This window comes from Falco peregrinus, chromosome 1, assembly GCF_023634155.1.
Source record: "Falco peregrinus isolate bFalPer1 chromosome 1, bFalPer1.pri, whole genome shotgun sequence".
In the NCBI taxonomy this organism is placed as follows: Eukaryota; Metazoa; Chordata; class Aves; order Falconiformes; family Falconidae; genus Falco; species Falco peregrinus.
Genome location: NC_073721.1, coordinates 100,187,920 through 100,214,192, shown reverse-complemented (window position 1 = coordinate 100,214,192; position 26,273 = coordinate 100,187,920). Strand labels below are relative to the sequence as shown.

Genomic DNA, 26,273 nt, shown 5'->3' with positions numbered 1-26,273 from the left:
CTCTGGTGTTAGGCAATCTGGTACCAAAAGCTCTCCTTATCTCCCAGAGACAAGCGTTACATCTTCCCATACGGATTCTGACAGCCACTGAGAAATGGGGATGGCAGAGCAGCGCTCACAAACCAGAACAAGGCAGTGGACCTTCTCTGCTATTATTTTATATAATTATAAAGAACAAGTCATCAGCACCCACAGACAGGCCTGTACCGTGCTGCAACTCTTGCAGATCACAGTTCTGAGAGTGGGAATCCCAAGACTCGGGGTGAAGAGGAAGGGTTGTTAGCAGAGAGGGCTGTCCGTACAAGCAGGGGCCGGGGTATGCAGGCAAACTCCTCCTGCAGCAGGAGCCTGAGCCATACAAGGTGCCAGAAGTCTCACTGGTGAAACCAAGAGAAGACTGCCTCAGCTACAGGGTGGGTGCTACATGCTGACACCACCCCATTGCTCAAGGGAAGAAACCACATTGCTTCTTAAATTTAACCATCCACTGCCTGAGAGCAAATGTTCCTGAATGACTTGGGTGATGCCTCATCAGAAAGCCTAAACGTGGCATCCAAACAACCAGTTACAAAACCCAGCCAGGAAACGTGAAACCTGCACAGTAAAACGGTCATGACAGACATGCTGCCGTTCCCTAATCCATTAGCTATGGACAACTGTGTCTGGTGGCTGTATTCATTTAGCCAAGAAGAATGTAGCTGGCTGCCAAATTTTTGTCTGAAAAAGCAGTAAACTTTAAACTAAATGAGGGGATGTCCAGCAGGGCATTCATTTACGCTCATTCAGTCTCATCAGCTAATGTAAAAAAACACTGCAAATGTTTAACTGCTGTCAAAGACAGCAGGGAGCAGATGTCAGTTACGGAGGCCAAGGCTCTTATGTAGAAGGTCTGTCATCTACATAGGTTTGTAACACAAGAGAAGCAAGAGGAGAAATACCAAACCACGTTGTTATGGCTTCTGACAGCAACACAGTTCAGTCAGCAAAGTCAGCGTGAGGACAGAGATTCATGCTGCAAATGTAAAAACCAGCTCAAGGAAATACTGTTATCATCAGCCCAAGTCAAAACCATTCTGGCCTGCAGAAGTCCACATCCCAAGGCAGCACCATGCTGGCAGCCCCCACGCTGTCTCTGAGCACAGTGGCAATGACACACAGCGAGGTACACAAGCTCCAGCCTGGGAAGCAGGACAGGTCTGGCATGGCCCAGTCTCTGAGCAGATATGCCAGCTGACAGCCTTACAGTTTCTCTTCCTGATCCAGCTTGCCTGGGGCTAGCTGAGGATCTCTGCACAGCGTTGGATGGTGCAGACAAACCCTGTGGCTCTGCCTGGGACCCAGTGACATGAGCAAGGAGAGGATACACATCTAAATTCTCGGTTATAAGCTAGAGCAACAGCACAGAAACAAGCAGCCCTAAGGAGCTGCGTTACTTTACGTTTGCTCTAAGTGGTACAACATTTTAAAGTATCTTCTTAGTAACAAATGAATTTGCTCTTTTTATATATTTACAAATGGCCCACTATAAGGCTTTTTTTTAACTTGGTAGAAAACACAGAAACGTTCGAAAGGGTATGGGTGAATATGGCTGATTTCAACACGTGCTTTTAGTAGAACAGGATTTCATCTGATTTTTGTACTTGATTATAGTTTTTCTATGGGGTTTTGCTTTTGTTTTTTTTTTTAATCCCTCATCTTTAACAAGACCTTGATTCACTAAGCAGAACTGGACTTCAACTTAAAACAAAACCAGAGTATGGTCCCTAAAGTATTTTGGAAGCCAAAGCCAGGTCTTAACATTTGCCCTGAAGTCTAGGCATATAAGGTAAACCCTACAACTGAATGCTCCCAGGAAAGGCTTTTCATCCTTTTCACTCACCTTTGTTATCAGTCTATTCAGATTCTCCTTCCCCATGTAAGAAGCTTGCTGTGAAAGCATAATCTCCTGTTTCTGGATAATGCTGGTCAGACTAGTTTTGCAGCTTTGATATTGCTTCAGGAGCTCCAGAGCCCTTGCACACTGCTCCTGGCTGTTAAAAAGAGATGTATTATTTATGGCCTAAGCACAAACCAGCAGCCTCAGCCTCTTATCTGCTTCCTTCTCCTATATTCAAATATGTAGGGACTTGACTACTATGTTTGGAAGGGAGAAAAGGGGGGCTAAACCGTACCAGTCATAAACCCTGCAATATTGTGGGATACCTGGTGTGGCATTCGGACAGATTTTGGAATCAGAAATGCCCTTCACTATCATATGCCTCTGACTGACATTTAACTGTGATGTGACCTGAATGTGACTCTCCCACCTGAAAGGTGAGCTCAGTCACCAGTAAACTGAAATACAGGTGCAGTAGATATCACAACAGCTTGGGTGGTGGACAGTGGGAAATACCACCTCAGCCCAGCCTTCACTGGCATATGAAAACAGATTACTCCCACTGACACCCGTGCAAGCCATAAGGATTAACCAGAACTGTGCCAGTCCATGCAAAGCCTCTAGGCATCTTGAAAAACTGTAAGAGGAGGACAGATGCCTTGGGTGATCAATCGTAGCCTTTCCCAGGCCTCACTCTCACAGACTTATCAAACCAAGCTCCTTTAATCTTTGCCTGCAGAACAGACTGTTTTCCCAGCTGTCCTCTTCCATTTTTTCAGTTTGACTTTTCTTTTTTAATGTGCTGGCATGAAATTTACAGCAAATACAGAAGACACATCATTCCCAGCCACAGACACGTTTTTCTTTTGGTTACCAATTAAGTCCAACACATCACTGCATATCTGCTAAATGATGGGGCTGTGATGTCTTAAAAATATATAAAATTCATGAGCTTTGGCTGCAAATCATTATGTGCAATTCTTGGCTTTATAATAGTTTACAGCATCATAACAGTAAAGTTTGCAACTGTTTCAGGATTTAATTTACTTTAAAGTATGGTCTAAGGCTTTTTTTGCTGTTTCATTTTACCAGCAAAGTTCTTACTTGTACAATACTACTTTAAAACGTAGCTTTTCTCCTTACCATTCAGCAAGCAAGAGTTTTGTATCCTCCCATAACCTCTCTGTAACTCTGCACTGCTCATTTGCTTCCTCTGCTTTTTCCTCTTTGATCTGTAGGAGCTTATTAGCAATTTCTTGCATAGGTTTCATTTCAACAGCAACACGATCCAACTCCTTTTCCAATTCCATTAATGATTTTAGCCTTTATTAGAAAAAATTAAATACAGCCTTATATTAAAGAAAGTCCTTGATTTTTTCCCCAATATAATTATTAAGTTCCCTAGAAATTCATCCCGAGCTGCATATACTGACTGTATTTAATGACATTATAGAAAGTCTAATTTGATCTTCAGCTTGTTGTAATTTGACACAGTCCTTCAAATGAGTTATGCTGACCTAAGCCCTTTGAGAAAGTAATCCAAAATCCTAAAGGCCAACAGGGTCTGTATGAACCTTCTGAATCATTTTGTATTAAAAGTGCATTCTACCTGTCTTAAAATACAGTCTAACAAAGGAAGGTATGCCATAGTGTGGGATTTCACAACTGAAAAAATGGCACAGCATACAAGCCCCTCTCCCCTCCTCCCTTTTTCCCTCCTCATAAACAGCAGCGAACTGGTTATTCATCCTTTGCAAGGCTGCAGAGAGATCCTCTGAAACAGTACCAGTGACATACAAATCATGTTAGTGGCTTTCTCGTGGTGTGGTGAATTAACACAAGGCTTCCACACCGCAGAGTTCCAGATCTCAGGCATCAGTGCTCAGGAAGAAGACCCGTTTCTCTGTTTGACAGTTTTCTAACTGAAAACTAAGATCATAACAGTCAACCTCCTTCTATTTTTTTCTTCATCAATGCTGCTTCAAACTCAAAAGAGTTTAAAAGAAAAGATAAAAGGGAGAAGACTTCCTTATTTAGGCTGTGATAGAACAAACAAAGCAAGTTCACAGCTTCTTTCAGTGCTCCGCAGATACCTCAAGACACATTCAGGTTTCAGTGCTCTACTGAGAAGGGGCCACAGGCCCTCCAAGTTCATTGGAATTATGGAATAGAAAGAGTTTTAAAAAAGGATTCACCTTTGTTGAACAGCTGGAATCGTTGGATCCTTCAAGCCTATTTTGTTAATTCTGTCACATAGATCCTGAATATTTTTAAGGAGTTCACCGTTTTTTGTGGAAAAGATCTCGTATAAGTCTTTTTCCTCTGAAAGCATCTGTTCACTTGAGGAATCACAAGTTGCCTTTAGGGCTTCAGATAAAGTCAGAACAAGGTTTTCACAGCAAGTCTTTCTCCCACATTCACCATCTTCCAGACAGATATCAACTGTTTTCAAGCGTTCATCCAAACATTTAGCCTTTTCTATCATGTGAGAAACTTCTTGTGCAGCCTCTCTCAATGCTTTTCCCTGTGTTTCAGGGTGACCTGGGGGATCTGTGAGGCATTTGATGGAAGACTGACACTTCCTCAATGAGGCCATGAAATCTTCCAGATCTTTGAGGACTGTCTCACGGATCTGCATTTTATGGCTCATTTCTTCAAGCTGGTTTTGATAGTAAATCATGATTTTACTTGCAGCTTGCAGATCTATTGGATTAAATTCATCTCTTGCTGAACTCTCTAGGTGTTCCAATTGTTTGCACACTTCAATCTGATTTAATATGGACCTCTGTAGCTCCTGAAATCGAGAGAATGACAAACAGGGTTAACAAGTGAAAGAAAACTTGTATCCTGCATTCAAGCTAAACCTAAGACTGAAAAACAAATCATGCTAGCAATATCTGTTTAGTATGCTAAACAGGGCTGTTCAGAAAAAAAAAAACCAACTCTTTTATCCTACTCTGGACTTTGGTGGAGGGAAAGAAAAAATAGAAGGAAAAAGAAAAAGGTATTCCACACACAGGGAAATTGGTCAGCACTATAGAAAGCTCAAGCCTCTTTCCAGCAATCAGACAAAAAGGAGAGAACGATGGTGATAGTCCTGAGACTGAAACTAGCAGGCTCTTACAGCGGGAAATCACTCAGCACAAGCAGGCACACAGATGTTTGTTACTCTGCCACCTTTTAAGTTCTTTAGGCTACACTTTTTGAGAAGCCTTACACGCATTTAAAAATCTCTTGATGAAGTCTGTGTGCTATCTGGTTACAGATTTCAGACAAACAGCAGTGTGTCAGTGTTGTGAAACTCCAAACATGCAGAGAGCTGGGATAAAACTAAGGGTCCTCCCAGGCAAAGAGTCGTCTCAGGCAGACAGTGCATATCCCCCCTGCCCTAGAGCTTGAGAGGCCTAAATCCTACCTCGCTCAAGAGCCAAGGGCAGACAAACACAATCTTTCAGCTCTGTGTAGCTGTCAGTGTGTTCAGCTCGGAGTGTGTGTCAAGAACAAAACAATATTCACTCTGCCTAATAGACAGACCAGAGCCTAAGCATAAGAACCTCACAGTAGGCGAACAAGTTATTGCACACGTGCAGAGCTTCCAAAACCATCCTGAGGTGTGCTCAGATACCTCAGCAGATGTGACACAGACAGCTTAGTTTAGCTCACAAATTAACACCAGATTACGTATATGAGTCCACAGAGTGATATAAAGCCAGGTGGGAACACAGTAAATCTGGATCAAAGGAAAGTCCTAACCTAAGACAAAAAAGTTCATGGCCATGCTTTTTACAGTAGAGCTCATTGAGGGTCCCTGGTTGGCTCTACAGGAACAATGACATTTAAAGCAAAGGGAGTAAAATGCCATTATAGATTTTGGAGGGTTTGGGAAGTCTTGTGAGCAGTCCCAAACTTCTGAATGAAAATCCCATGAAGTTCTCCAGCTCCTAGACATATTAAGAAACACGCTGGCTGGGGTGTGGTCTCTGCATTTTCCCTTACCTTTAGTTCCCTATAAGCAAGATCACTATTCATCAGATTAAACTGCTGGATTTCCTTCTTCTTCAGCCGCTGATCTAATTCACATAGAAGAATGGATTCATTTTCTATTGGCAAAACAATTTCCAAAGCCGTCCTTAAAGAGTTTGTTCTACAAGAAAGGTAACAAACGATGAATGAGGAAAGCAAGCAAGAAAAGACACTCTTTTTTTTTTTTTTACAGTACAAAAAGCCACAAAGATAATGTAATTGACTGTCTAACAGATCTAATCATCCTCCTCCTGAGGTCAAAAGAGTTTTCCCATCAATTAGAAAGACAAGTAGTGTGAATACTAGTGAATTTAACCAAAAAGTTGAAGGAAATAACAGCAAACTTGAGAATACTGCACAGTGATGTTACACAGATTTGGCTCTGTGCTTCTTGGAGAGATTCACACTATCTGCAATATGTATATGAACCAAGTACAACTAAGAAAAAAATTAATCTTATGCAATTAAAAAAAAAGGTTAAAAACGTACAGGTATTTTCTGTAATGGCATACCATTTCCTTCACAATACACACGTTAGTTAAAATGAACTATTCTTTAGCTATTATCATGAAGTGTTATTTTATACCTGTTACTTATAATATCCTGAAGCTCTTCCCATTCTTCTTTTAATTTGCTTCTTGTCTCAGAGATAGCAGCCTGCTGCACTTCAACTCCAAGATTTTCCAAGGTAGATGAGATGTTTTCGAATTGTGTCCAACCACTAACAGTTTCACTCTCTACCACCTACAAGATAGGCAGCGCTAATTGCATTAATATGATACTGTATTTCTCAATGGACTAGACAGCTCATAAAATTACAGTCACAAGACTCTCTACAAAAAAAGTGAAAACATCACCTGAAAGTAAGAGTATCTAATGCTTTCTTTTTCTTTAAGACTCCATTTTTAGCTGCATGCAGACCTCTACAACCTTTTACGATCAAAATTTCCCTGTCAGATATATGTCTCAGCTGTATTTTACAAAAGGGTCAATAAATATGCTTCAGCCATTTTTACTACAAGAATAAAGAGAAAATACCTCAGCTATGCTCAAAAGAACAAAACACAAACATTCTGAGATGCTAGATAAGCTTCACACTCCTTTCAAGCAAGGACTTGGAAAATTACATTAATAAATTCTCCAACATCAATTATGTGCCTTTTATTATCCTCTTAAGGACCTCACAAACTTAATCAAGTTTTAAGTCCTGCACATACACCCCTACTATTTGATGGCTCAACTCCGTTGACTCCTCCAACCCTGACCGTGGTTCATCACTTACCGCTCCTGCCGATAAAAAGAGCTGCTTTCTGGTTATTTTTACCTTTAGAACTATTTCAGCCTGCAGAACACAAACTGAGAGCCACCCATTTCTTCTTTCAGCAACATTTGCAAACTCCACCGCTAAGAATGAATGTAGTTCTGCTGAATGCTAAACCCTTGATTTCCCTTCTACTTCTAATAAACATGGTCATAAGGATGCTACTTTTCCTAACACAGAGAGGTGAGGGCTCTACATAAGAAAATAACAATTTAGGCACCAGGTAAGTTTTTAAAAGCTGAACACTTACCTGTAGCTCAAGCAGCTTATTCTGAAGGCATGAAGTGCCTTTTACTTCATCTGTAAAGCCAGATGCTACTTTATCTCGGCTTATTTGTAAAAGTTCCTCCAGGTTACTTCTTTGTGTGTTATAGCTAAAGAAAGATGCAATCACTGTCACAGAGAATATTACTTCTAATTCAATGGAAGAAGGCAGGGTATGGGACTAGCTGACCAATAGATTACTGCATAAAATAAGCACAGTCTATTGCAAATGCATATTTTTACCTAAGTCCCAAATGAATGGGCATAAATGAGTAACATACAAGAGAGCTGAGAAATTCCTCACCTGGCTGATTTTCAAGTATGAATGTCTGCCTGCAATCTCTAAATTCAGTTTTATGAAAGTAAAAATGTCAGTTCTTTAAAAATGTGCCACTTCTTTTTATTTTGCAATACTTGAAGTTATTAGTAAGGCAGATACAGATTTTTCCAGCCCAAGAAGAGAGCAGAAGAAAAAGTTTCATAGCTCAAAGTGTTCTTGCCACAAAATCCCAATTTTTTTTTTAATTAATTTTGAAGCATTTAGCTACTATAGTTCTTCCTTATCAATTACAGAGCAATGTTAAGTACAGTGTAGTAGAACAAGAACAGAACTCCGCATAGCAGAAGTGCACCCTATGTTCAATAGATTCAATTAATTTATGAATGTCTAGCACAGTACCATCTCTTAATATATAATCATTTTATCCTTTAAAAAGTACCTCTCCAATAAAGCTGGTATGGGCAAATCACTGTCTTCCTCAAATTTCTTTGCACAGCTTTCTCCATTGTGATGTTTCACATCTGGTTCCAAAACTGTATCTGCAGCAGGTCTTGAGGTCTAAGTGAAAATAAAAAAGGCAACAGTGACCTCTGCATCATGCTGCGTTAACACACAGTGAAGACTGACAGACATCTGTGAACCCCTGAAAGAAGCAATCGCTTCATGTTTCCCAAAGGAGAGGAGAGGTACCACTCCTGAATACAAGATGTTTTTAAACTCATCATAACCAAAAGAGCAAATCTTTGAACACTTGCAGCCAGGTCATTCATTCATTCCTTCCACAGATGCTGGGGTCTTTGGCAAGCACAATCCACTTATGCAAGTTTTTGCTGCAGCTCCATGGACATCCTCGGGCAACCCCAAGGCACTGTCTTCTGCAGCTTTTGTCAGGCTGCTTGTACCAGATGGCTTCAGATGCCTCTCGCCCTTGATTCCAGGGTACACTCTACTGCTCGGCTGGAGGCTAGCTTATGTTATACAATTCATACTTTGATTACCCATGAAAGAACAGATTTCATCGTTGTATCAGGGACACTATTAATAGCCTTACAAGAGGTGTCCCTTCATAATACTCAATTCCTACATATCTTCAAACTATGTAAATGCAGTGGGTCCCTTCCTACAAAGCACCGGTCTCGAGGCTGTCTGATGATGAGCTGTCTGCAGCCTTACTTGCATGAATGTTTAAGCTGAACAAGACACCTGTGGCATCCAAACAATGAAGTGCAGTATCTTCTCTCTGAAATTATTTCTAAGAAGATACATGTGTTCCAGTTTTCCCTACGTTTTTCTAAAGCAAATGCCTCCAACTCTTCACTAGTTTTTCTCTCTCTATTCTTTGGAACTTGTTCAAATTACAGGGGCACTATGGGTGATTTGCACTTGAACACACATGATGACTCCAGCTAAAAACCACTCTTCAGGAAAATACAATGCAAGGTCAGAGGCTCGCATCTCCTCAGGATGCTTAGAGTTGTCCCTTGCACGCTACTTCTTAGTATTCACTTGGTCTACATTCCCAAGGTGCAACGGGTTTTTGATGTCTGACCAGAGGCCTGAGGTCCTACCACAGTAAGAATAGTAACAGAAATAATCAATTTTTCCTTCTGGCAATGATCTTCCTTACACAGGGCACTGTTTTCTAACAGTAAGTATGGACTTCTTACCTCCTGCACTGAGAAGATACCAATTTGTTGAGAAGAACCAGGCTTTTCTCCATTCTCAGAAACAACAGAGCTCCTGCAGTTTAAAAGAAATCTCAGCTTAAGAACAAAATACGAAATACAAAGGGAAAAAAAGAAATCCTAGCTAATGATTAATAACAGTGCAGCTGTGATGGAGGGTAATCAAACATTGTACTTGCCAGTTTATAAATGCTTAAATGTACAGTTACCTATAGTAGTGTACATAGTAACATACTCGGTAATACATTTACCCGATCACAAAATCTATCCATGTATCCGATTTCTACAATGCTACAACACACCAAGCACTCAGTCACCCACTCTTTTTTAGATGACTGTCCTTTTCCAGCATGAGACAGCAGGGCTGTGTAAGTATCTGCCACACTTTGTTGAAGCTTTTCTAGCTTTTGCTCACAGTCTGCAGTCAGTGTCTGTAACCCTGGGATGATTTCTTCTGATAGTCTTCCCAATATTTTAAGGTTTTCTAATGACTTGCTAAGTTCTCTCTGGCTGCCTTCATGTGAAAAAAAGGCCTAAACAAAGAAAAACAATATAATAAACTCATGTTAAGTCATGAGGATATGCAATTATTCTCATACATTTTTTTCTGTTTCCATTGTCTTCTCAGATGAGTGCACTTAAAGCATAAGCTGTCAAAACCAGGAGAGAAACATTTATCTTCCCTTGATTCTTTTTCAAATAGAGACAGGAAACAGGATTCCTGGCAACATGTTGCTCAGCTGCATTCACAAGACTATACTGACTCTTGCTTGATTATGTTACTATAATTTTAGCTACTTTGGTCCCAAGTCCTCTTCACACTGATATCAGATATACATGTTCCATTGACTACAGAAAAAGAAGAATTGGACAATTTATTTAAAATATTCCCTATCGATAACTATACTTTCTAGGGTAAAATCAAGATATACTAAAAATCTAACAAAAATATGAACAGAAGGAATGCACCTGAGAATGTTTATTTCTCTTTACTCTTGCATATGTAATATTTGCTGAATGTGAACCCATAAGAAGCAAAGACTAAAACTCCACTGAATTCAGCAAAGACCAAAATTTCATCAGGAGAGCAATTTCTTAATCTTTGAAGTGGTAAACTGGCCACACCAATGCATCTCAAAGAAGAAGAGGAAGGAAAACACTAGAAGTAATGAAGTGTAAAACTCGCTGCTTATGGAATATGTAAAATTCACCATGACTCACCCTGGCAAATGAATCATGAATGTCTTATGTCTAACCCTGTAGTTAATTTATATACAGCACAAGCACAGAGGTAAAGTGCAGCTATTGCACTGTGAGAAGATACTCTCACCTGAAGACACCTAACACCATCTATGCAACTGTAACAAATCAAGGGAGTCATACTTAATAATTACAACACTTAACAATTTCTTAGTTTTACATTTTGCACAGCTAAATCTGTTTAAATGCTTCAATGTCTTTTAAAAAAAAAAAAAAAAAAGGAAAAAAAGATACCATCCATGTAACAAGGAGGTAATCCTAGAAGTCTGCAAAGAGGCTAATATATGCAGTCAAAAAAAGGTAAAGAAATAAATTAGGTAGCCTCTTTATTCTGTATTTACATAGCATAGAGCACAAGGGTCTTGTTCCACAAACACAGACTGCAATAATGTACCTAAAACCGAGCGAGAGGGACAGACAAAGCATTCACAAAGACAGGTAAGTGACCAGATAAGGAATGTGTTAGGTACCTCATGTTCCTTGATGAGCCCTTTGGTTTTATCCATACTTAGGAGTTTCTTCTCTTTGCCTAATTGCTTATTGATTTTTTTAAAAGTTGCATTAAATTTCTTTTTTTCCCTTTCTACTATAAGCTGGACATAGGATATAATTTCATGATGAACTTCCTGCAAAATTCAAAACACATTGTCCCTGTGAGATGGTGAGACAGTATTACAAAGTAAATAAAAACCTCAGAACATACAGTGACCAAAAAAATCATTTTCAAAGATGCAGAGCTTAATGAGAACAGACAGTGGATTCTCCTTCCTATATTATCTCACCTCCCATCTTCTACGAACATCCTTACTCTTTTCTTCCACTACCAGTTTTTCATGATCAGGTGAAATATTTTTCAGTTGTTCTGCTGCTTTCAAAAATTTGTCAAGAGCTTTATTGTCCAGAGCATTAAAAGCCTCCTGCAAGAAAAACATCACAATGGAAAATGACCAGAACTGAATGTAGTTTATTTATCTAATAAAATTACACCAGTAGCATACAAAAGCCATGCATAAAGCATGTACACATTGCATGTATGGGCTGTGGTGGCCCTTGCATGGGTGAGTATGAGGGAATTCTCCACCCCTGCATATCTGCAAAAGGTTGCAGACAGTACCACTGTATGCTTTTTGGAGAAAAGAAGATGTTCTTGTAACTCCTCTTTTAGGGGTGAATTTGGTACCAAAGAAGAATGATTAAGGTCCCTGAACTCTGCCTCATTTCTAGGGAATATACCTGGCCACGACCCATGCCTGTCAGAGAGCGGGTGGAGGTCTGCCTCAGTGCGATGGGACCCTGGGAGATGGATGGCCTGGGGTGAGGCTCTGCGCCACGTCTGGCACACGGCCACCCAGGCCTTGCTGTGCAAGGCGAGGCAACACAGATTCTGTGCACCTCCATTTCTGATACCTCACTAAGGACTCCTTTAAGAGATTCAGATTTTGAGATCAAACACTTTACCAGTTAGTCACTGGGAAAAAGAGGAGATTCAGTATTTATAATCACATTTGAAAAACCTGTCCAAGAATTCAGAATGGGATTCTCGATGGGAATCATAATTATTAATCGGGCAAAAACCCATGGCTGTAGTTCAGAACATGATGAGTTCTGATGGGATGATGGAGTAATTTAAGTTAAGAGAGGGCACTGAATAAACTGCCACACAGATTTACATTTCCTCATTCAAGCTGTCTGCCAAGTTTATATATGCAAAAAGTGCTAAATTAAACAGTTGAAAAAAGCATTCATAACTACAAAAAAAAAAAATCTGATATTTTTCTCACTGTGGTACCTTAGACCCTTAGAGACTAAATAGCACTAATACTCAAATTCATCTGGCTCAGAAAACAAACTCACCTCGTATCTGGAAACACATTCTTCAGGACTTAACTTTTGACTGACAAGTTGCACAGCCTTTGAAATAGAAGCCTCAAGTTCTTTCTGGGTTTCTTCAAAATTGAGCAAAGCCTCCTTCTCTGAGGGTCTCTTCTCAGATTTGGACAAGATATTGTTAATGTCACCCATGACAGCCTTTGAAGAAAGAGACTCTTTTCAAAACATGCCTGAGTGTCAGGAACTACATAAAGCTATTGGTTCATAACATCATTCAAGTTTTTCGAGTTGAGATACTGATCTTTGAAATCTTCTAGTTTTTGCCCCAGAAAGAGTCTGGGAGACTGATTCCAATAGTATAAAACCTTTTCCATTTTACCTGACTGACAAGGAGTCTTCCTAATCACATAATGCTAAAATTAGAGATGTCTGTGTGTATAAAGTACAGTAACAATAAAAAAGGAGTACCTCTATTTTGCCTCTGGCTTCTTTAATTCGTGCCTGTAATCCAGGGACGTGAGAATGCTCTTGGAACACCGGACTTGAAACGTTTTGCGTCAGGGATTGCAGGACCTCTTCTGCTGCCACAACTTGTTCTCGACATGAAGTTCCCCTTGCAGCCAGGCTCTGGTTGAATGAAAAGTATTAGAAGTCTCTACAGTGTTTATGTTGTTTTACTTAAAGGAACTGAATGAAAAAGCCAGCCCTGATCATGGGTTATCAACAGTTACTCAAGGAAAAATTCTATATTACAATTATGGTCAGTGTACTGCACTGCAAAAGCTCTGTGTAGAGAGAAAGAAATTTGCTGCCATCCACAGGGGATTCTGTTGGCTGAAACAGTCTTTCTGTCAATGTAACACCTCCCATGTCTTTGCCTTAGAGCCAATTAGACTTATTTTTTAAACAGGGTCTCCCATCCTAACAGCTTTCCAAATGAATGTACAAACTACACATTTGGATATGCATCATCTGATCACAAAGTCATCCAAAAGTAAGTATATACCAAGGCTCAGACTTTCTTGCTGAAGTACTAAAAGACAGGAAGCAGCTGGGTATTTTGCATGCAAAAGTTGTGTGTGATATTTGAATATTTATAATGAATTGTCATTATTAGAGCTGTTTTGATCTATGAATATTCAATACGTTTTCCTGTTTGATGATGTCAGTTAGCATTCTTCTAATGATAATCAGTGCTTTATTCTGGATCTCAACCTATTGTACCACAGGTAATCAGCGACGCATCTCTTCTGCTCACAGACATGGAGATACAGTACGAGTCGCCTTTTTGGAGGCTGTATTTCAGGGTATCTTTCGTTACTTCATTGGTTTTAAAAAACTAGTGTCACACTGCAAAATAAGGCTTCTTTTTTAAACATATGCCCACAACTACAAAAAGATTAATGCATTCTTTTCATAGTCTCATACTCCTAATTCTGTCAACTAAACACAGAGCAAGAAGGCACAAACCAAAAGTAAAATAACATTTATTCTGGCTCACAGTTATTGTAGGTGGATTTAATGTACTAAAAAAGATCTCTGTCTAATTTTCATACTCGGAGGAAGCTCCTTTTGGTGGTCACCTTCCTATCATTAGACTATACTGGCCCTGTTGCAGAAATAGCAAAAGGCAACATAAGACAGTGCTTCAACTTCTCCAATGCAAAGCTTGGCATCTTCGTTCAGTCTCACCTTCACTGGCAGGTGAAGAAAATAAACCAGAATTTCTGCTGAAACTGCTAATTTTTCCACCTGCCACCTGCTGGTGGGGGAAACAGTAATCCCTTGCAGAGAGACATGGGAAATAATAGGCTACTGGAAGTAATAAGAAATATATCGGTGCTCACTGCAGATGTGTAGAGCAGCTGCCTAGAAGCTGAGATACCCAAATTGCCCAGCATGCCACTGAAAATACTTCAAGCATTCTAGTTTTTGACAGGTAAGCCTTGAATACAGCCAAGTTGTCCTAAACTTTCTCCCTGCGCTGGAGGGCAGATGATAGAAAACACTGTATGACCAGGGGAAATTCTCAACTCTACACCTTGCAAAGTTTTACTGTGCTAGGAAAGCTGTGCTAGACAGGAGGAATTAATATCACTTAAGAGCAAGCTGTTGATCAGTGGCACGAACAGCACTTCCTCAGCACCTGCTCAGCACCTGGAAATGCTGATGTTGGAAGAGTCATTTATAGCTCATCTGGGAGTGATCCTGGGAAATAACACCAAAACACTAATATGTATATGTAATGCCTTGGCTTTTACCAGTGTTACAGCACAAAATCCACATTCATTTCTGCTTCATTGATGACGGCTTATATTACCCCAGCCACAAATCCATGCTGAAAGATGAGAATCTGATGAGCAAGTATTTCAAGCAGTATTATTTCCATTTTCACCTGCAAACGTTCCTTCAGCTCAGGTTCCACAAGCCCCTCATGACTGATCTCACTCAGCAGACACCCAGCCTCTGCTGCCCAGCCGTCCACCCCTCCAAGGAGCTCGTCAGTTTTCTCCAGGCTCCCTGGAAGCTCCCTGGTCTTTTCAGCAGCACCTGTGCTCTCTTCACCACCAACCTATAAACAAAGAGCAGGGTAAGATATTCATTCCCCTCATCGGTTCACAGGGCTCTCCACTACCCTCCTGCAGAGCACAGTCACCACTTGAGTTACTTTCCAGCTTTAGCACCCAACAGGGGTTGAAGAAGAGATAAATGCCAAACACATTGGTAAATAAACCACGTGAGGCTCGGTTCTTCAACCCTGAGAGCAGGTGGGACAGCATAACCTGTGCCAATATGGCCTGCCCCCTCCCCTATAAACAAGCAGCCATAGCCACACTACTATCGAGAGTAACTCCTGGGCTGCAGCATCCCCCAGTCTATGCCAAGGAACTGTCCAGGAGAACAACAGCTGGGGTTGGTCAAATCAAGACCAGGGAGGGTGCTAACAGTTTAACAATACTGGCAGTCACAGGCTACAGCTCAAGCATTTAACCTTGCCTTTTTATATACAAAAATAGATATAATATATATTATAGCCATAATGTCCAAAGCAATGCCAGAAAAATAACTCCTGAAGTCCTTAAGCCCTTGTAAGGGTGCAAGAGGCCTCTTTATCCCTGCTTTCTGAATGTATTTCCTAAAAGCATCTCTTACTAAAGGTTTTTCTAGGAAACTCTCGATTTCCTTCACCCTGGGGAACAGGTTTCCTTTGATCTTCTTGCATTCTCACCAAGCTCATCTGCTACAAAAATGTTGTCATATTTTGCCACCGTCTATTGTCACAGCAATACCTTTAATGAATGTGAATGAAAGGCTCAACTTTGAAAATTAAGAGCTCTAATACTCCCAGGCAGAGTGAAAATGTCATTCTTGTGAAAGCATTCTAGGAAATGTAATATACATAACATTAAGCAGGTTGTATAGGAATTTACAGCAGCCTAAAAACCTGTCAAGTGAGATGGTGTGAAGTCGCACAACCCTGGAAATATCATCTGTGCAGCAATAATTACTTTCTACTAGCTGAGACACAGATTATAAAATTTAGCAAAGGCTCACAAGCTCTTAAATTGATTATTTCTGTCTCTGAACTTGAATAAAGAGCTTCATTCTGCAACAAGACTACCTTTTATAAGTGGTTTTAAAATTTCCATTTAAACAATTGAACACTTTCCATTGTGTTATAAAGAGCATTTAACTGAGTTTAAAAGACTTAAAAATGGGATGCCTCTGTGCATTCTCTGTTCCTCCTGTTTTAAAACTAGCAATACTGAGTTGACTGAAAGATTCATTCATCTCTTATTAGCAAGCTAAGTCTAGAAAACACCTCTTTGAAGGCTGCATGGCAAAAGAGTCATATGACACTAGTAACTTACAAAGTGTGTCCTCTTGATGAACTTTGCCCATCTCCTGTTCAGTTTCTTCAGCTCTTTGGCAATATTTGATCCAACTTGCTCTTTGCTAACTTTGATAAGATAATTTCCAGCTTCATTTAAGGAACCATGAACCAAATTCCACTTTGCCAGATTCTCAGCAGGGATCTAGACAGAGACACTGAAATTGTTTAAACAGAACCCTGCCGAAAGTCTATTTCCAAAATGAAGAACAGAAAAGCAACAACAACAGCCACGTATAATGCTTTCTTTCTAGAAGGCTTCCAGGTATCTGTCTGTCATTACAAAGAGAAATCCAGCCACATACCTCTTTCAGATGCTCATCTCTGTTTTCATCCAGCCACATCTTTAGTAAGCGGATGTTTTCTGTATAATTACTCCAGGAAGACAGGACTTTATGTAGGGTGGTATTTACATTGGAAATATAGTCTCTGCACACAGAAATCTTTGACCGCACTGTCTTAAAAAGTTTGCTAATTTCTTGAGGATCTCCAGCTAGGACATCAAATAGGGAATATCGTTATACATTTGGATGGGAACAGATGCTAATTACAAAGAAGCAGTATTTTATACAAAACGTAAGAGGGAGTTAAAACTGATGATGGCACATCGGTTCAAAATAGAGGTCTTCATATCAGTTTATGTGCACAAACTTACCGAAATCAGGACTGCTTATGTTTTTGTTTTTCAAATCTTCACAGATGTGAGTAGCAGTTTCTAGTTGCGTTTCAAGTCTCTTTTCTTCAATGAAATTCTGCCCAAAGTGAAAAGTAATTGGCATGGGTAACACTAACCTACATAAAACTAGGTAGGAAATGTAGCCTGGGATACATTTCTCTAAGTATGAGCCTATAACCTGCATCCCATCCAGCAACTCATCTGCACCCTTTAGTCTGAAACAGACTTGCTCTTTTTTCTGCTCGTGCAGAGAGTAACTTAAATGGGAACATAAACACCTGAATGCCATTGCCTAAGTCACAGCCCTGCATGAGTCAGGACTACCTATTTCAAAAATTCACAGCCCTAGGACAATATTGAAAAATGGTATCTAGAACAAGACAGGCAGAATTTAGTCACATAAGTCAAAAAAGTGATGAAAGTGAAAGGTGGGGTTCTCTGCATGCACAGAAATACCGACATGCCTAGTTCCTGCCACAGATCAAGTAGGATCCAAACTGAGGATGGAAAGGCTGAGGGAGGAAGAAATGAGAGCAGAAAAGGAGACTCGTGCTTTGAACATTCACCCAGGGAATGAGGGTTGATCCTCAGTCCCTCTGTCTGAGCTGCATCTCACCCCAGAGCTCCCCACTCCTACAAATGTATTATCCAGTGGGCTACAAAACAACCCCTCCTGTGGCCATGACAAACCTAGGCCACCACGCCACCACTCATCCAGGACTGCACAGCATGGGACCAGAAGAGCCAGCAACAAGCCTTAAACTCCTGGGGAAAGCTCTATATTCTATCAGCTTGAGAAAGATCGCGAACCACAACTGCAGAAATAACATGATAATAAGTATTTAGGAAACCAACTGAATGAAGAAACTCAGTGCAGATTAACTCTGTACTCCCATCTCACCACAGGGTAAGGTTAATACTGTTCAGGAAAACTGGTATTTTACAGAACCTCCTGTTGCCTCCTTCCATAGTTCCGAGGCTGGTGAAATTCCCACTCATTTAGCTAGGGATTGGCCAGGCTGAAAAGCTTCAGAGAAACTCTTTAGAAAATCCACTAAGACGGAATTCACAAGGAGTCCCATTAACTGGAGACAGGGCAAAACTGATGGCATCAGCATTTTCATCTCTCTGCCACTATCCTTGATGCAGTATTCTTTGTCAGTATTTGGGCTAGGGTAATCCATCCCCTACTATAAGCCTACATGTGGCATTATTTTAGTAACTTGAGTCCAGAAGCTGAGCTAAGCACAAAACGTAACAAAATAAGACAATTCGTCATATTCACCCTGAAGGACAAGGGGGTAAGGAAGCTGGGAAAAGGAAGAGACAACAGCAAAAGGCAGTATTACCCAGCACTGTGAGCAATGTTTGTTTTTGAAGATAGCTACTACTGAACTGCCCCAGAGAGGTTGGTATGGATTTGTGCTAGGGAAGGGGTGCTACTGCTGGCTCTATAAATAGTCTAGAAAGAAAGAAATCTTCACAATAAAGAATAAAAAAGGGCAGAGAGAAGATTACAGTCACAGCTTTCTCTACTTCTCCAAACTGAAGAAAGAACCCTCATTCAGAGCAAAATGGGAAGACATGGAGGGGAAAGAAAGCTTCCATGGAAGTCTACCTGTCCTTTGATTAAATCCCAAATCTCACAAGTCTACCACGCTTCTGCCAACTATCACAGGATCTTCAGATAAGGACAGACACAAGCTTGAAGCTCAAAGAGAGGTGGGAAAGAAGAATTATTGTCTGGGTGTGATACATATATTTTAAACTTACATTCCAATTTTCCAGCAGTGATTCCACGGACTCTTTTGACCCATATTTCATGTCTGAAATATTCAGCTTTAACATCACCTCATTGGCAATGGCTGAGCACAGTCCATAGTGGTATTCAAGAAAGGTGCTGGACCTTGTGAAACTAATATTGCTGAATCTGCAAACGGTGAAATGTTTCAAAAGTTGATTCAAAATCATTGGATGTAGAAGACATTAATCTATAAGGTTTCTAGCATAAAAACTCAGAATTACATATATGTAAACATTATTTTGTTAGGACAGGAGTAAAATTTTAAGATAACAGTTCATATTTTTAAGTAGCAACAATTTTGAGTCAATACTGACTGCTCAATTTATAAAAAACCTTAAACACCCAGAGAAGGGGCATCTGCCATCTATATGTCATAGCGTCTCAGGTTACCGACACAGATTCACTGGTGATTTTAGAAAATATCCACCAACCGACATATGGGGTTGCACAACCTGTAGATCTCAGTGATGTTAGAAGGCGGAAATTATTTTCAAAAATGAGAGAATCCCCACCTCCAGAGAAATCTGTACATTCAAAATAGTCATGTTTCCTACCCCTAGTGGGTGTTTCCTATCCACACTAGCAAAGGGCATCTGAAAATGTTCTGTTAATGAGCTCCACTCTGTACACTATGTAATTAGACATTCATTGGACCAATAAGTGACTCTGTGCTTAGGTGTAAAATGCTCTTTTTCTGCAAGGCATAAATAAATTATATGCTTTGTTTCAGAACAGCTGAGCAAGTCAATAGCAGAGCTAGAATACAATGTAGTCAAAGTAGAGGGAATTTGAGTATCACAACCTTCTTTTCATTTCCTCTAACTTTTCAGGCAAGACTAGCGGCATACTCTTCTCATCTTCATTCTTAAATGACTGAAGGGTGTCCAAGTGAGAATCAAAACAATTCATCAAGCCCTGGGGAGAAGAAGACATAGTAAACCAGTCATTTTTATTCTAAGTATTTCATCTGGGAATCTGCAAGTCACGAGCCATTAGGGTGAGAGCTATTAAGAACTAGTCAGCACAAGACAATCTTCCAGTGTCTTTACTCATCAAAGTGTAATGGAACTATTGATCTCATCACCTTCTAAAGTGTATGTTCAGTGCAGTACTATCTGATTTCTCTTACCACTGTGCATCTAGTTAAATATAAGGAACATGAATCTACACTACCCATGCTCTCAGTTTTTTCTGCACTTTCACTGTCACCTTTAGGACAAAAAAAAAAAAGTGTCATTGTAACAGCTTCAGTACATTAAGTTGTTCTGTGCTATGTGTTAGCACAGAGTTGACAGCAAAAGCAGATGCATAAACCTATTATGTCACACTTATTTAATATGTCATTTGACTGCTCAACAAATTTACATCTAACACCATACTGATAGCATATCACATTAACTCTCTGATGACCAGTATCACATGATTGAAAACTATTTTACAGCCATGTGTCTTAGCACCAAATTCCCTATGAAAAATAAAATGTAAAATGCATTGCACAGAATATAAGCATATTCATAAATGGCATATAAAGAAATATGCTAAAAGTTCATTTCTGTGTAATAAAGCCTGCCACAAAACATGGTAATGGAAATGGCAAAATCCTGGGGCAGCCCACAACCCCCAATACTGCACAGATTTTAAACACTTTGTGTCCTGGTTTCAGCTGAGATAGTTAATTTTCTTCTTAGTAGCTGGTCCAGTGCTATGTTTTGGATTTGGTGTGAGAACAATGTTGACAGCACACTGATGGTTTTGGTTGTTGCTTGCTAATGTTTATACCAAGTCAAAGACTTTCCAGTTTCTTGGTCCCTGCCAGCCAGAGGGCTGGGGGGGCACAAGAAGTTGGGAGGGGACACAACCAGGACAGCTAACTCCTACTAGCAAAGAGGATATTCCATACCATATGACATCATGCTGAGTATATATAAGCTGAAGGAAGTAGGAGGAGGGGGGGACGTTTGCCATTATGGCATTTGTCTTCCCAAGTAACTGTGAGGTCTGATGGAGCCCTGCTGTCCTGGAGATGGCTGAACACCTGCCTGCTGATGGGAAGTGGTGAATGAATTCTTTGCTTCGCTTCGCTTGTGTGTGTGGTTTTTGCTTTACTTATTAAATTGTTTTTATCTCCATCCTTGAGTTTTACATTCCTTTCCAGTTCTCCTCCCCATCCCTCTGGGTGAGAGGGAGCAGTGAGTGGCTGCATGGTGCTTAGTTACCAGCGGGGGTTAAGCCACAACAACTTGCTTTTGTAACCTTACAACTATTCCAGTCAGACAGTTATGGACATTGGTGGGTAATTTCCTAGACTTTAAAATAAAGTAAATTTTCCATTATAAGGCACCACCTTGGCAACAAGATCCCCATATGAGATATACTAAAAGGACTGACTAAAGGAAGGCGGGTGTGTGTGTGTGTGTGTGCGCGGGGGGGGAGCAGAATTCTCAGCAGAATGTCTTCCCATCAGGAAAAGTGGATTTGACAGAAATTAAGTATCTTGGGTTTCTTCTTCTTCAGGAACTTCATGATTTTATCTACATGTTCAATGGGAAAAAAGAAACTCCTAAAGCAATGACATCTCTCTCTCTCTGTCTCATTCTTAGAAATGCTTTAGCTACTTCAGCTAAACAACCAAAATCACAGATCAAATCGCTTAAGTCTGGCAAAGCTGTCATCAGTTAAAAAGCCATCTTGTAACAGGAACTGACTAGCAACAGTACAAAAACTGGTGTTATTAAGCCATTCACAAGAAACTCTGTTTCCCATTTTTTCAAATTCACTTTAAGGACATGTCACAAAAACATCCAGCTTCCCCTTGTTCATTAAAAAAGTACAGCATTATGATGATCAACCAGGCATCACCACAGCTACTCTTTTCAAAGTTTTCACACTCACGAGAATGTTTAAACAATTATCTACATAGAGATTTCAAGATCAGAACAGAAAACTCGCAGGTACCGAGGTATCAAAATACCTTTCATTGCATTGAACGGAATTACACAGCGATTCGGCAAATACTTAACTCTAAATACACAAACTTTGTGAACTCACTGGAATGTAACCCTGAGCCCAAGTGCTTTTCTGAATAGGTATGCAGTAAGACTAGATCTAAAGATAAGCATGCAATTACCTTGTGTTATTACTTAACAAACAAACAAGTTGCAGGAACCACATAAAAGAGACCATAATTCACTCATTCAGATAGTATTCAAATTTAATCTCACCCCAATGAAGTCAGAAACCTTCCTTATAGAACCATGCAGTTATTTAATTAAACTCATCATTGTGCAAAGGTATGTTCACAAGAGCTTTTCATCTTCAGAAGATAAGCATATCCACACCACTTCCCAAAACGTCAAATAGCAATTCCATAACAAATGCTTTGCTAGGTCAGACTGAAGCAGAATGTTTCTTTGTAATCAGCATACCTTAAATACTACAATTATTTCTCTGAAGACAAACATTGCTTTAAACGGGTCCTGCAAATCAGGCAATTCTTCTGCCAGCAGATGTTCTACCTCCTGAAGCCAAGCCTCAATGCTATCCAGAGGGGAGGGCAACATCTGGTCCAGCTTCGCTTTCCATTCATTCATCTTAAAAATGAAAACAAGTGATTATATTTCTCACTATTATTTTCTTCCCCATCCCCAAGATACTGATCCCAGGAAAAACAAAACCAACACCTGTCACCACTCAGAAAAGGAGCTTCCAGTGAAGTCAGCTGCAAATCAGCCATGTTTACCTGAGACCCAGGTTTGCTCCCCAGCCTGCAATCTCTGTAACACTGCAGAGAATTTGGCAGTTACTATCCTTGGCTGGTGACCATGTTGAGGCTCAGCAACGGGGAAACATATAGAAAACCAGTTGCAAAATAGAGGGGAAACAGGGATGCTCTGGACAGCTTTCCATCATGGGGTTAATGGAAACATCTCTTCCATAAAGAGTGATTGCCAGCAAGACCAAATACATCCCCGCTTGCGGCAGAGGGAGGCAACACAGCCAACGTCATTGCAAAGCACTGACCAACTAGATCTCACTATATCACCATCTCTGCTATGAGAAAGAATATATTAACAGACTTTGCCCAGTTGCATCATTATCTGAACCATAATTACATCCCAAAAGAACCTTTTAAGCATAAATAGGCCAAAAACTTTGATTAGAAGACATGGGCTGTTTTTTGAAGATGTCTCACAGTCCTGAGGCTCAGGAGGCAGAACGGTAACAACACATAGTCACCTTCTGCCTCTTCTTGGGCACTGTACATCCCTCAGTTTGTCTGGACTTCAGGTTCAGGGTCAATACCTCTTCTATCAATCCAAACAAACATCACCCCTCTGCTTTTCCCTGGGCGAGTTCCTGGGGTAGACTTAGCCGCCTTCACCCACCATACTCAGGCTGGTAATGAGGTGAGCTAGAAACGCCTCTGACCTGAGAGATCAGTTTGTCCCACTCTTCCCTCATCTGCTGGTGGCCTTCACTCAGCTCAGCTTCATTTCTTTTAGGTGACAACACAGGCAGGAAGGGTTTTTTTTCTTGGTTAAATGCTTCCATAAAGGACATCATTTCCTAAGGATAAAAAGGAAGAGTAATTTGTAGAAGACTTCAGATGGAAGCTCATGGAGCCAAGTACTGCCTTTGAACACACTGGTATGACTTCCATTAACTTCAAAGGGTGTGATGCATGGAAAGGTAAGATAGCAGGAAAGAGGCCTATTTCTCTCCAGGCAGTATTTCAGTTTGAAATTATAGGTGCCATTCACTAGCAAGATCTGTATTTAATATAACGTTAGTGCAGTCAGGACATGGTTCTCCCCTCCGACCAAAGGAAAGGGAAAATTATTCCCCTCATATTCCCTACGGACCATTTTGTTACAAACTCGGGCTACAACATAAACCAAAGGAAATTCTACTTCAGCACAATCTACAACCAACATTTCAACTACTCCTCTACAACATTCGGCTAGCAAAACCTACTGTTATTGTCACAGAAATGACAAAGGTAACCCTGTAAAGGGCCTATGTGCTTTAATCTTGTCCAAGTCTTCAACTGTGTCAATTAATTGAAAGACATTACTTTATTCTCTCAAAAAAAACCCTTGCTCTGCTCAGAAACCAAGCAGCATAGATCTTTTTCTTAACAGGAAGAATTTTACCCTACCCTTCTCTCAATCATATGAGAGCATTTACCAAATTCATTGTCAGGTTTCCAACTCTTGTTTAAAAGTGTATTTAACACTTCAGTTTAGGCAACGAAGATGAAAAATATTACAAATATTCCCAGAAACATAGCTTCTTTTCACAAAAGCAGTTAAATATGAAATGTAACTTACTTTGTATTTCTGGTAGTGTGTTTCATTCTCTGTGTCAATCAGCAACTGTGCTAACTTCTTCTCCTGTGCAGCTAACCATCTCGTGGCCTCTCCTACTTTTTCCTGGTAATTAGAGCAGAAAATTTCATTTTTCCATTTTGCAAGCCTTGTTTTTAATTTACATTGTGCTATAAAACAACACACATTGAGCATATGATAAACCCCGTTCAAAGCTACTGAAAACAAATAATAATTCCTGGGAAGTCTACTGAATTTTGCGTCAGGCACTATTATAAGAGCAAGGCCAAAGTTTTAAACCTGGCACCTGGCTATATGAAGGCATCTTAAGAGAGGAGCCTGACTGCAGTCCTACTGAAAGAACATTATCAGTATGGAGATACACAAATAAAATTAATACATAAACTATCATAGGAGAATACAAGGAATAGAAAACTTGGTTTTCCAGCCAGTGTGATGAGAGTGACAACTTTTGTCTACTCTACATGTGAGTTATTAAATTTAAAGCTGGTGGTTCTGCATATTTGCAAATCTGTCTGCCTCTACCCCAGTATTTACATACAGACTTCAGAGCACTCATGAGACAATGAGGCTTGAAAGTGTCCTCTGTAATAGTTAAATGTAAAACCAAGACAACCTCCACAGCAATTCCACCTGTATCATCAGAAAGTCTCATCACACTGAGTCTTGACTACCACACAGGAACATCAGAAAGTTCAAGCCAATTCAGCCCTATCAGTAGCCGAATCAGAGGTTCTACAATCTAATTGCTAGTGAGTCTGGTTATAAACTGGGCAAAGAAAGTACCAATATTCTTGGCATCCATGATGCACATTCATTTGAAAATACCTCAGTGATAAACCACATGCCATGTCTTTTCCAACCTGAACAATTCTATGATTCCAAGACATACCTGCGTGTCTTCTTCAGACTCACACAAATTCCTGGAGTATTGCAAAAACTGAGCCACATAAGTCATGATTGATTTTTCATCCGGATCCATAATGTCAACATCTACAAGAGCCAATGCACCATTTACATAGTTATGCAGCCTTCTAGGCCTGATCACATAATTACACCCTATACTGCAGTTATTAAAACACATTACCATAAACATGTTTATTTTGCAAGAGCTCAGTTAACATACCATTGACAGAAATTAATATGTAATGAACATTTCTTTTTTCCTTGGGAATATTTTAATATAACATGATTAACTAATGAAAAAGTTTCTCGCATGAACGGGAGAGTTTCATATCCTTTCTTCTGCATATTGTTCCTGCATTTGCTGCCAATTCAAAAATCCTACAAATCTTAAGTACAGTCAGTGTTATAAAATAAAGAACCTCAGGTTCGAGCATTACAGTAAAAATCAATGTTCCATTTCAAAATTAAGCACAGTCTTACTTGTTCCTGTATTACAAGTCAACACATACAGGATTATATTAATTGCACCCCTGATAACAAAGACTAAAAAAAAGCAGATCATTTACCTTCCGGTTCAAGAAGCCGTGGAATATTCAGCTCCAGTTCTGCTATTCTGAAAGCTTCTTTCAGGTTCTCTTTATTGCTTCTAGCTTCTGCCTTCTCCAAATCAACTAGACCTGGTCGTAAGGTTTGGATGATGGCTAAAAAAGGCAGTCCACTTCGCCAGCTTGACTTGAAATCAGTCACATTAATAGAGCCATACCTATCCCAAAAATTATTAGAAACAAAATGTTATAGCCTATTTCCTCAGATGTCCTAAGTAAAAATTCAGAAACAGAATATAAATTAGTAAAATGCAGTATGAACCGAATCCAAGGAGTTATATAGAACCTTGGCACTGAACTTCTGCAGAAGCTGGGTCAGACAGCAATACAGCCAGTACTACCGATCACACGAAGTTATACATTTTTATACTGTCTTTGCAAAATGATTCAATGTTTTTATCTTATGTTGCATTCTGAAGATAAAGCCTTTCTGATCCAATATTCTTGCTGAACATCACCTTTGTGCTCAGTATCTGTGCATTCCATGGGACGGTAGAACACCA

At 40.0% G+C, this 26,273-nt stretch overlaps 1 protein-coding gene across 2 annotated transcripts in view; it reads right to left on the bottom strand.

Annotated features, from left to right (window-relative positions):
* The window catches only part of SYNE2 (spectrin repeat containing nuclear envelope protein 2), a 191,338-nt gene that overhangs the window by 133,042 nt on the left and 32,023 nt on the right, over positions 1-26,273 (bottom strand). For both annotated transcript variants that reach the window (XM_055802696.1, XM_055802691.1), the window contains exons 8-31: positions 25,732-25,928; positions 25,152-25,252; positions 24,242-24,343; positions 23,340-23,477; positions 22,337-22,501; positions 19,714-19,826; positions 18,881-19,037; positions 17,087-17,183; positions 16,737-16,924; positions 16,412-16,576; positions 14,935-15,111; positions 13,008-13,166; positions 12,564-12,737; positions 11,492-11,626; positions 11,180-11,335; positions 9,771-9,982; positions 9,432-9,504; positions 8,204-8,322; positions 7,471-7,594; positions 6,486-6,643; positions 5,873-6,020; positions 4,072-4,670; positions 3,020-3,199; positions 1,880-2,030 (exon numbers count right to left, since the gene is read on the bottom strand). In XM_055802696.1, coding sequence (XP_055658671.1) covers positions 1,880-2,030; positions 3,020-3,199; positions 4,072-4,670; positions 5,873-6,020; positions 6,486-6,643; positions 7,471-7,594; positions 8,204-8,322; positions 9,432-9,504; positions 9,771-9,982; positions 11,180-11,335; positions 11,492-11,626; positions 12,564-12,737; positions 13,008-13,166; positions 14,935-15,111; positions 16,412-16,576; positions 16,737-16,924; positions 17,087-17,183; positions 18,881-19,037; positions 19,714-19,826; positions 22,337-22,501; positions 23,340-23,477; positions 24,242-24,343; positions 25,152-25,252; positions 25,732-25,928 — 3,988 coding nt within the window. The remainder of the gene's footprint in view (positions 1-1,879; positions 2,031-3,019; positions 3,200-4,071; positions 4,671-5,872; positions 6,021-6,485; positions 6,644-7,470; positions 7,595-8,203; positions 8,323-9,431; positions 9,505-9,770; positions 9,983-11,179; positions 11,336-11,491; positions 11,627-12,563; positions 12,738-13,007; positions 13,167-14,934; positions 15,112-16,411; positions 16,577-16,736; positions 16,925-17,086; positions 17,184-18,880; positions 19,038-19,713; positions 19,827-22,336; positions 22,502-23,339; positions 23,478-24,241; positions 24,344-25,151; positions 25,253-25,731; positions 25,929-26,273) is intronic.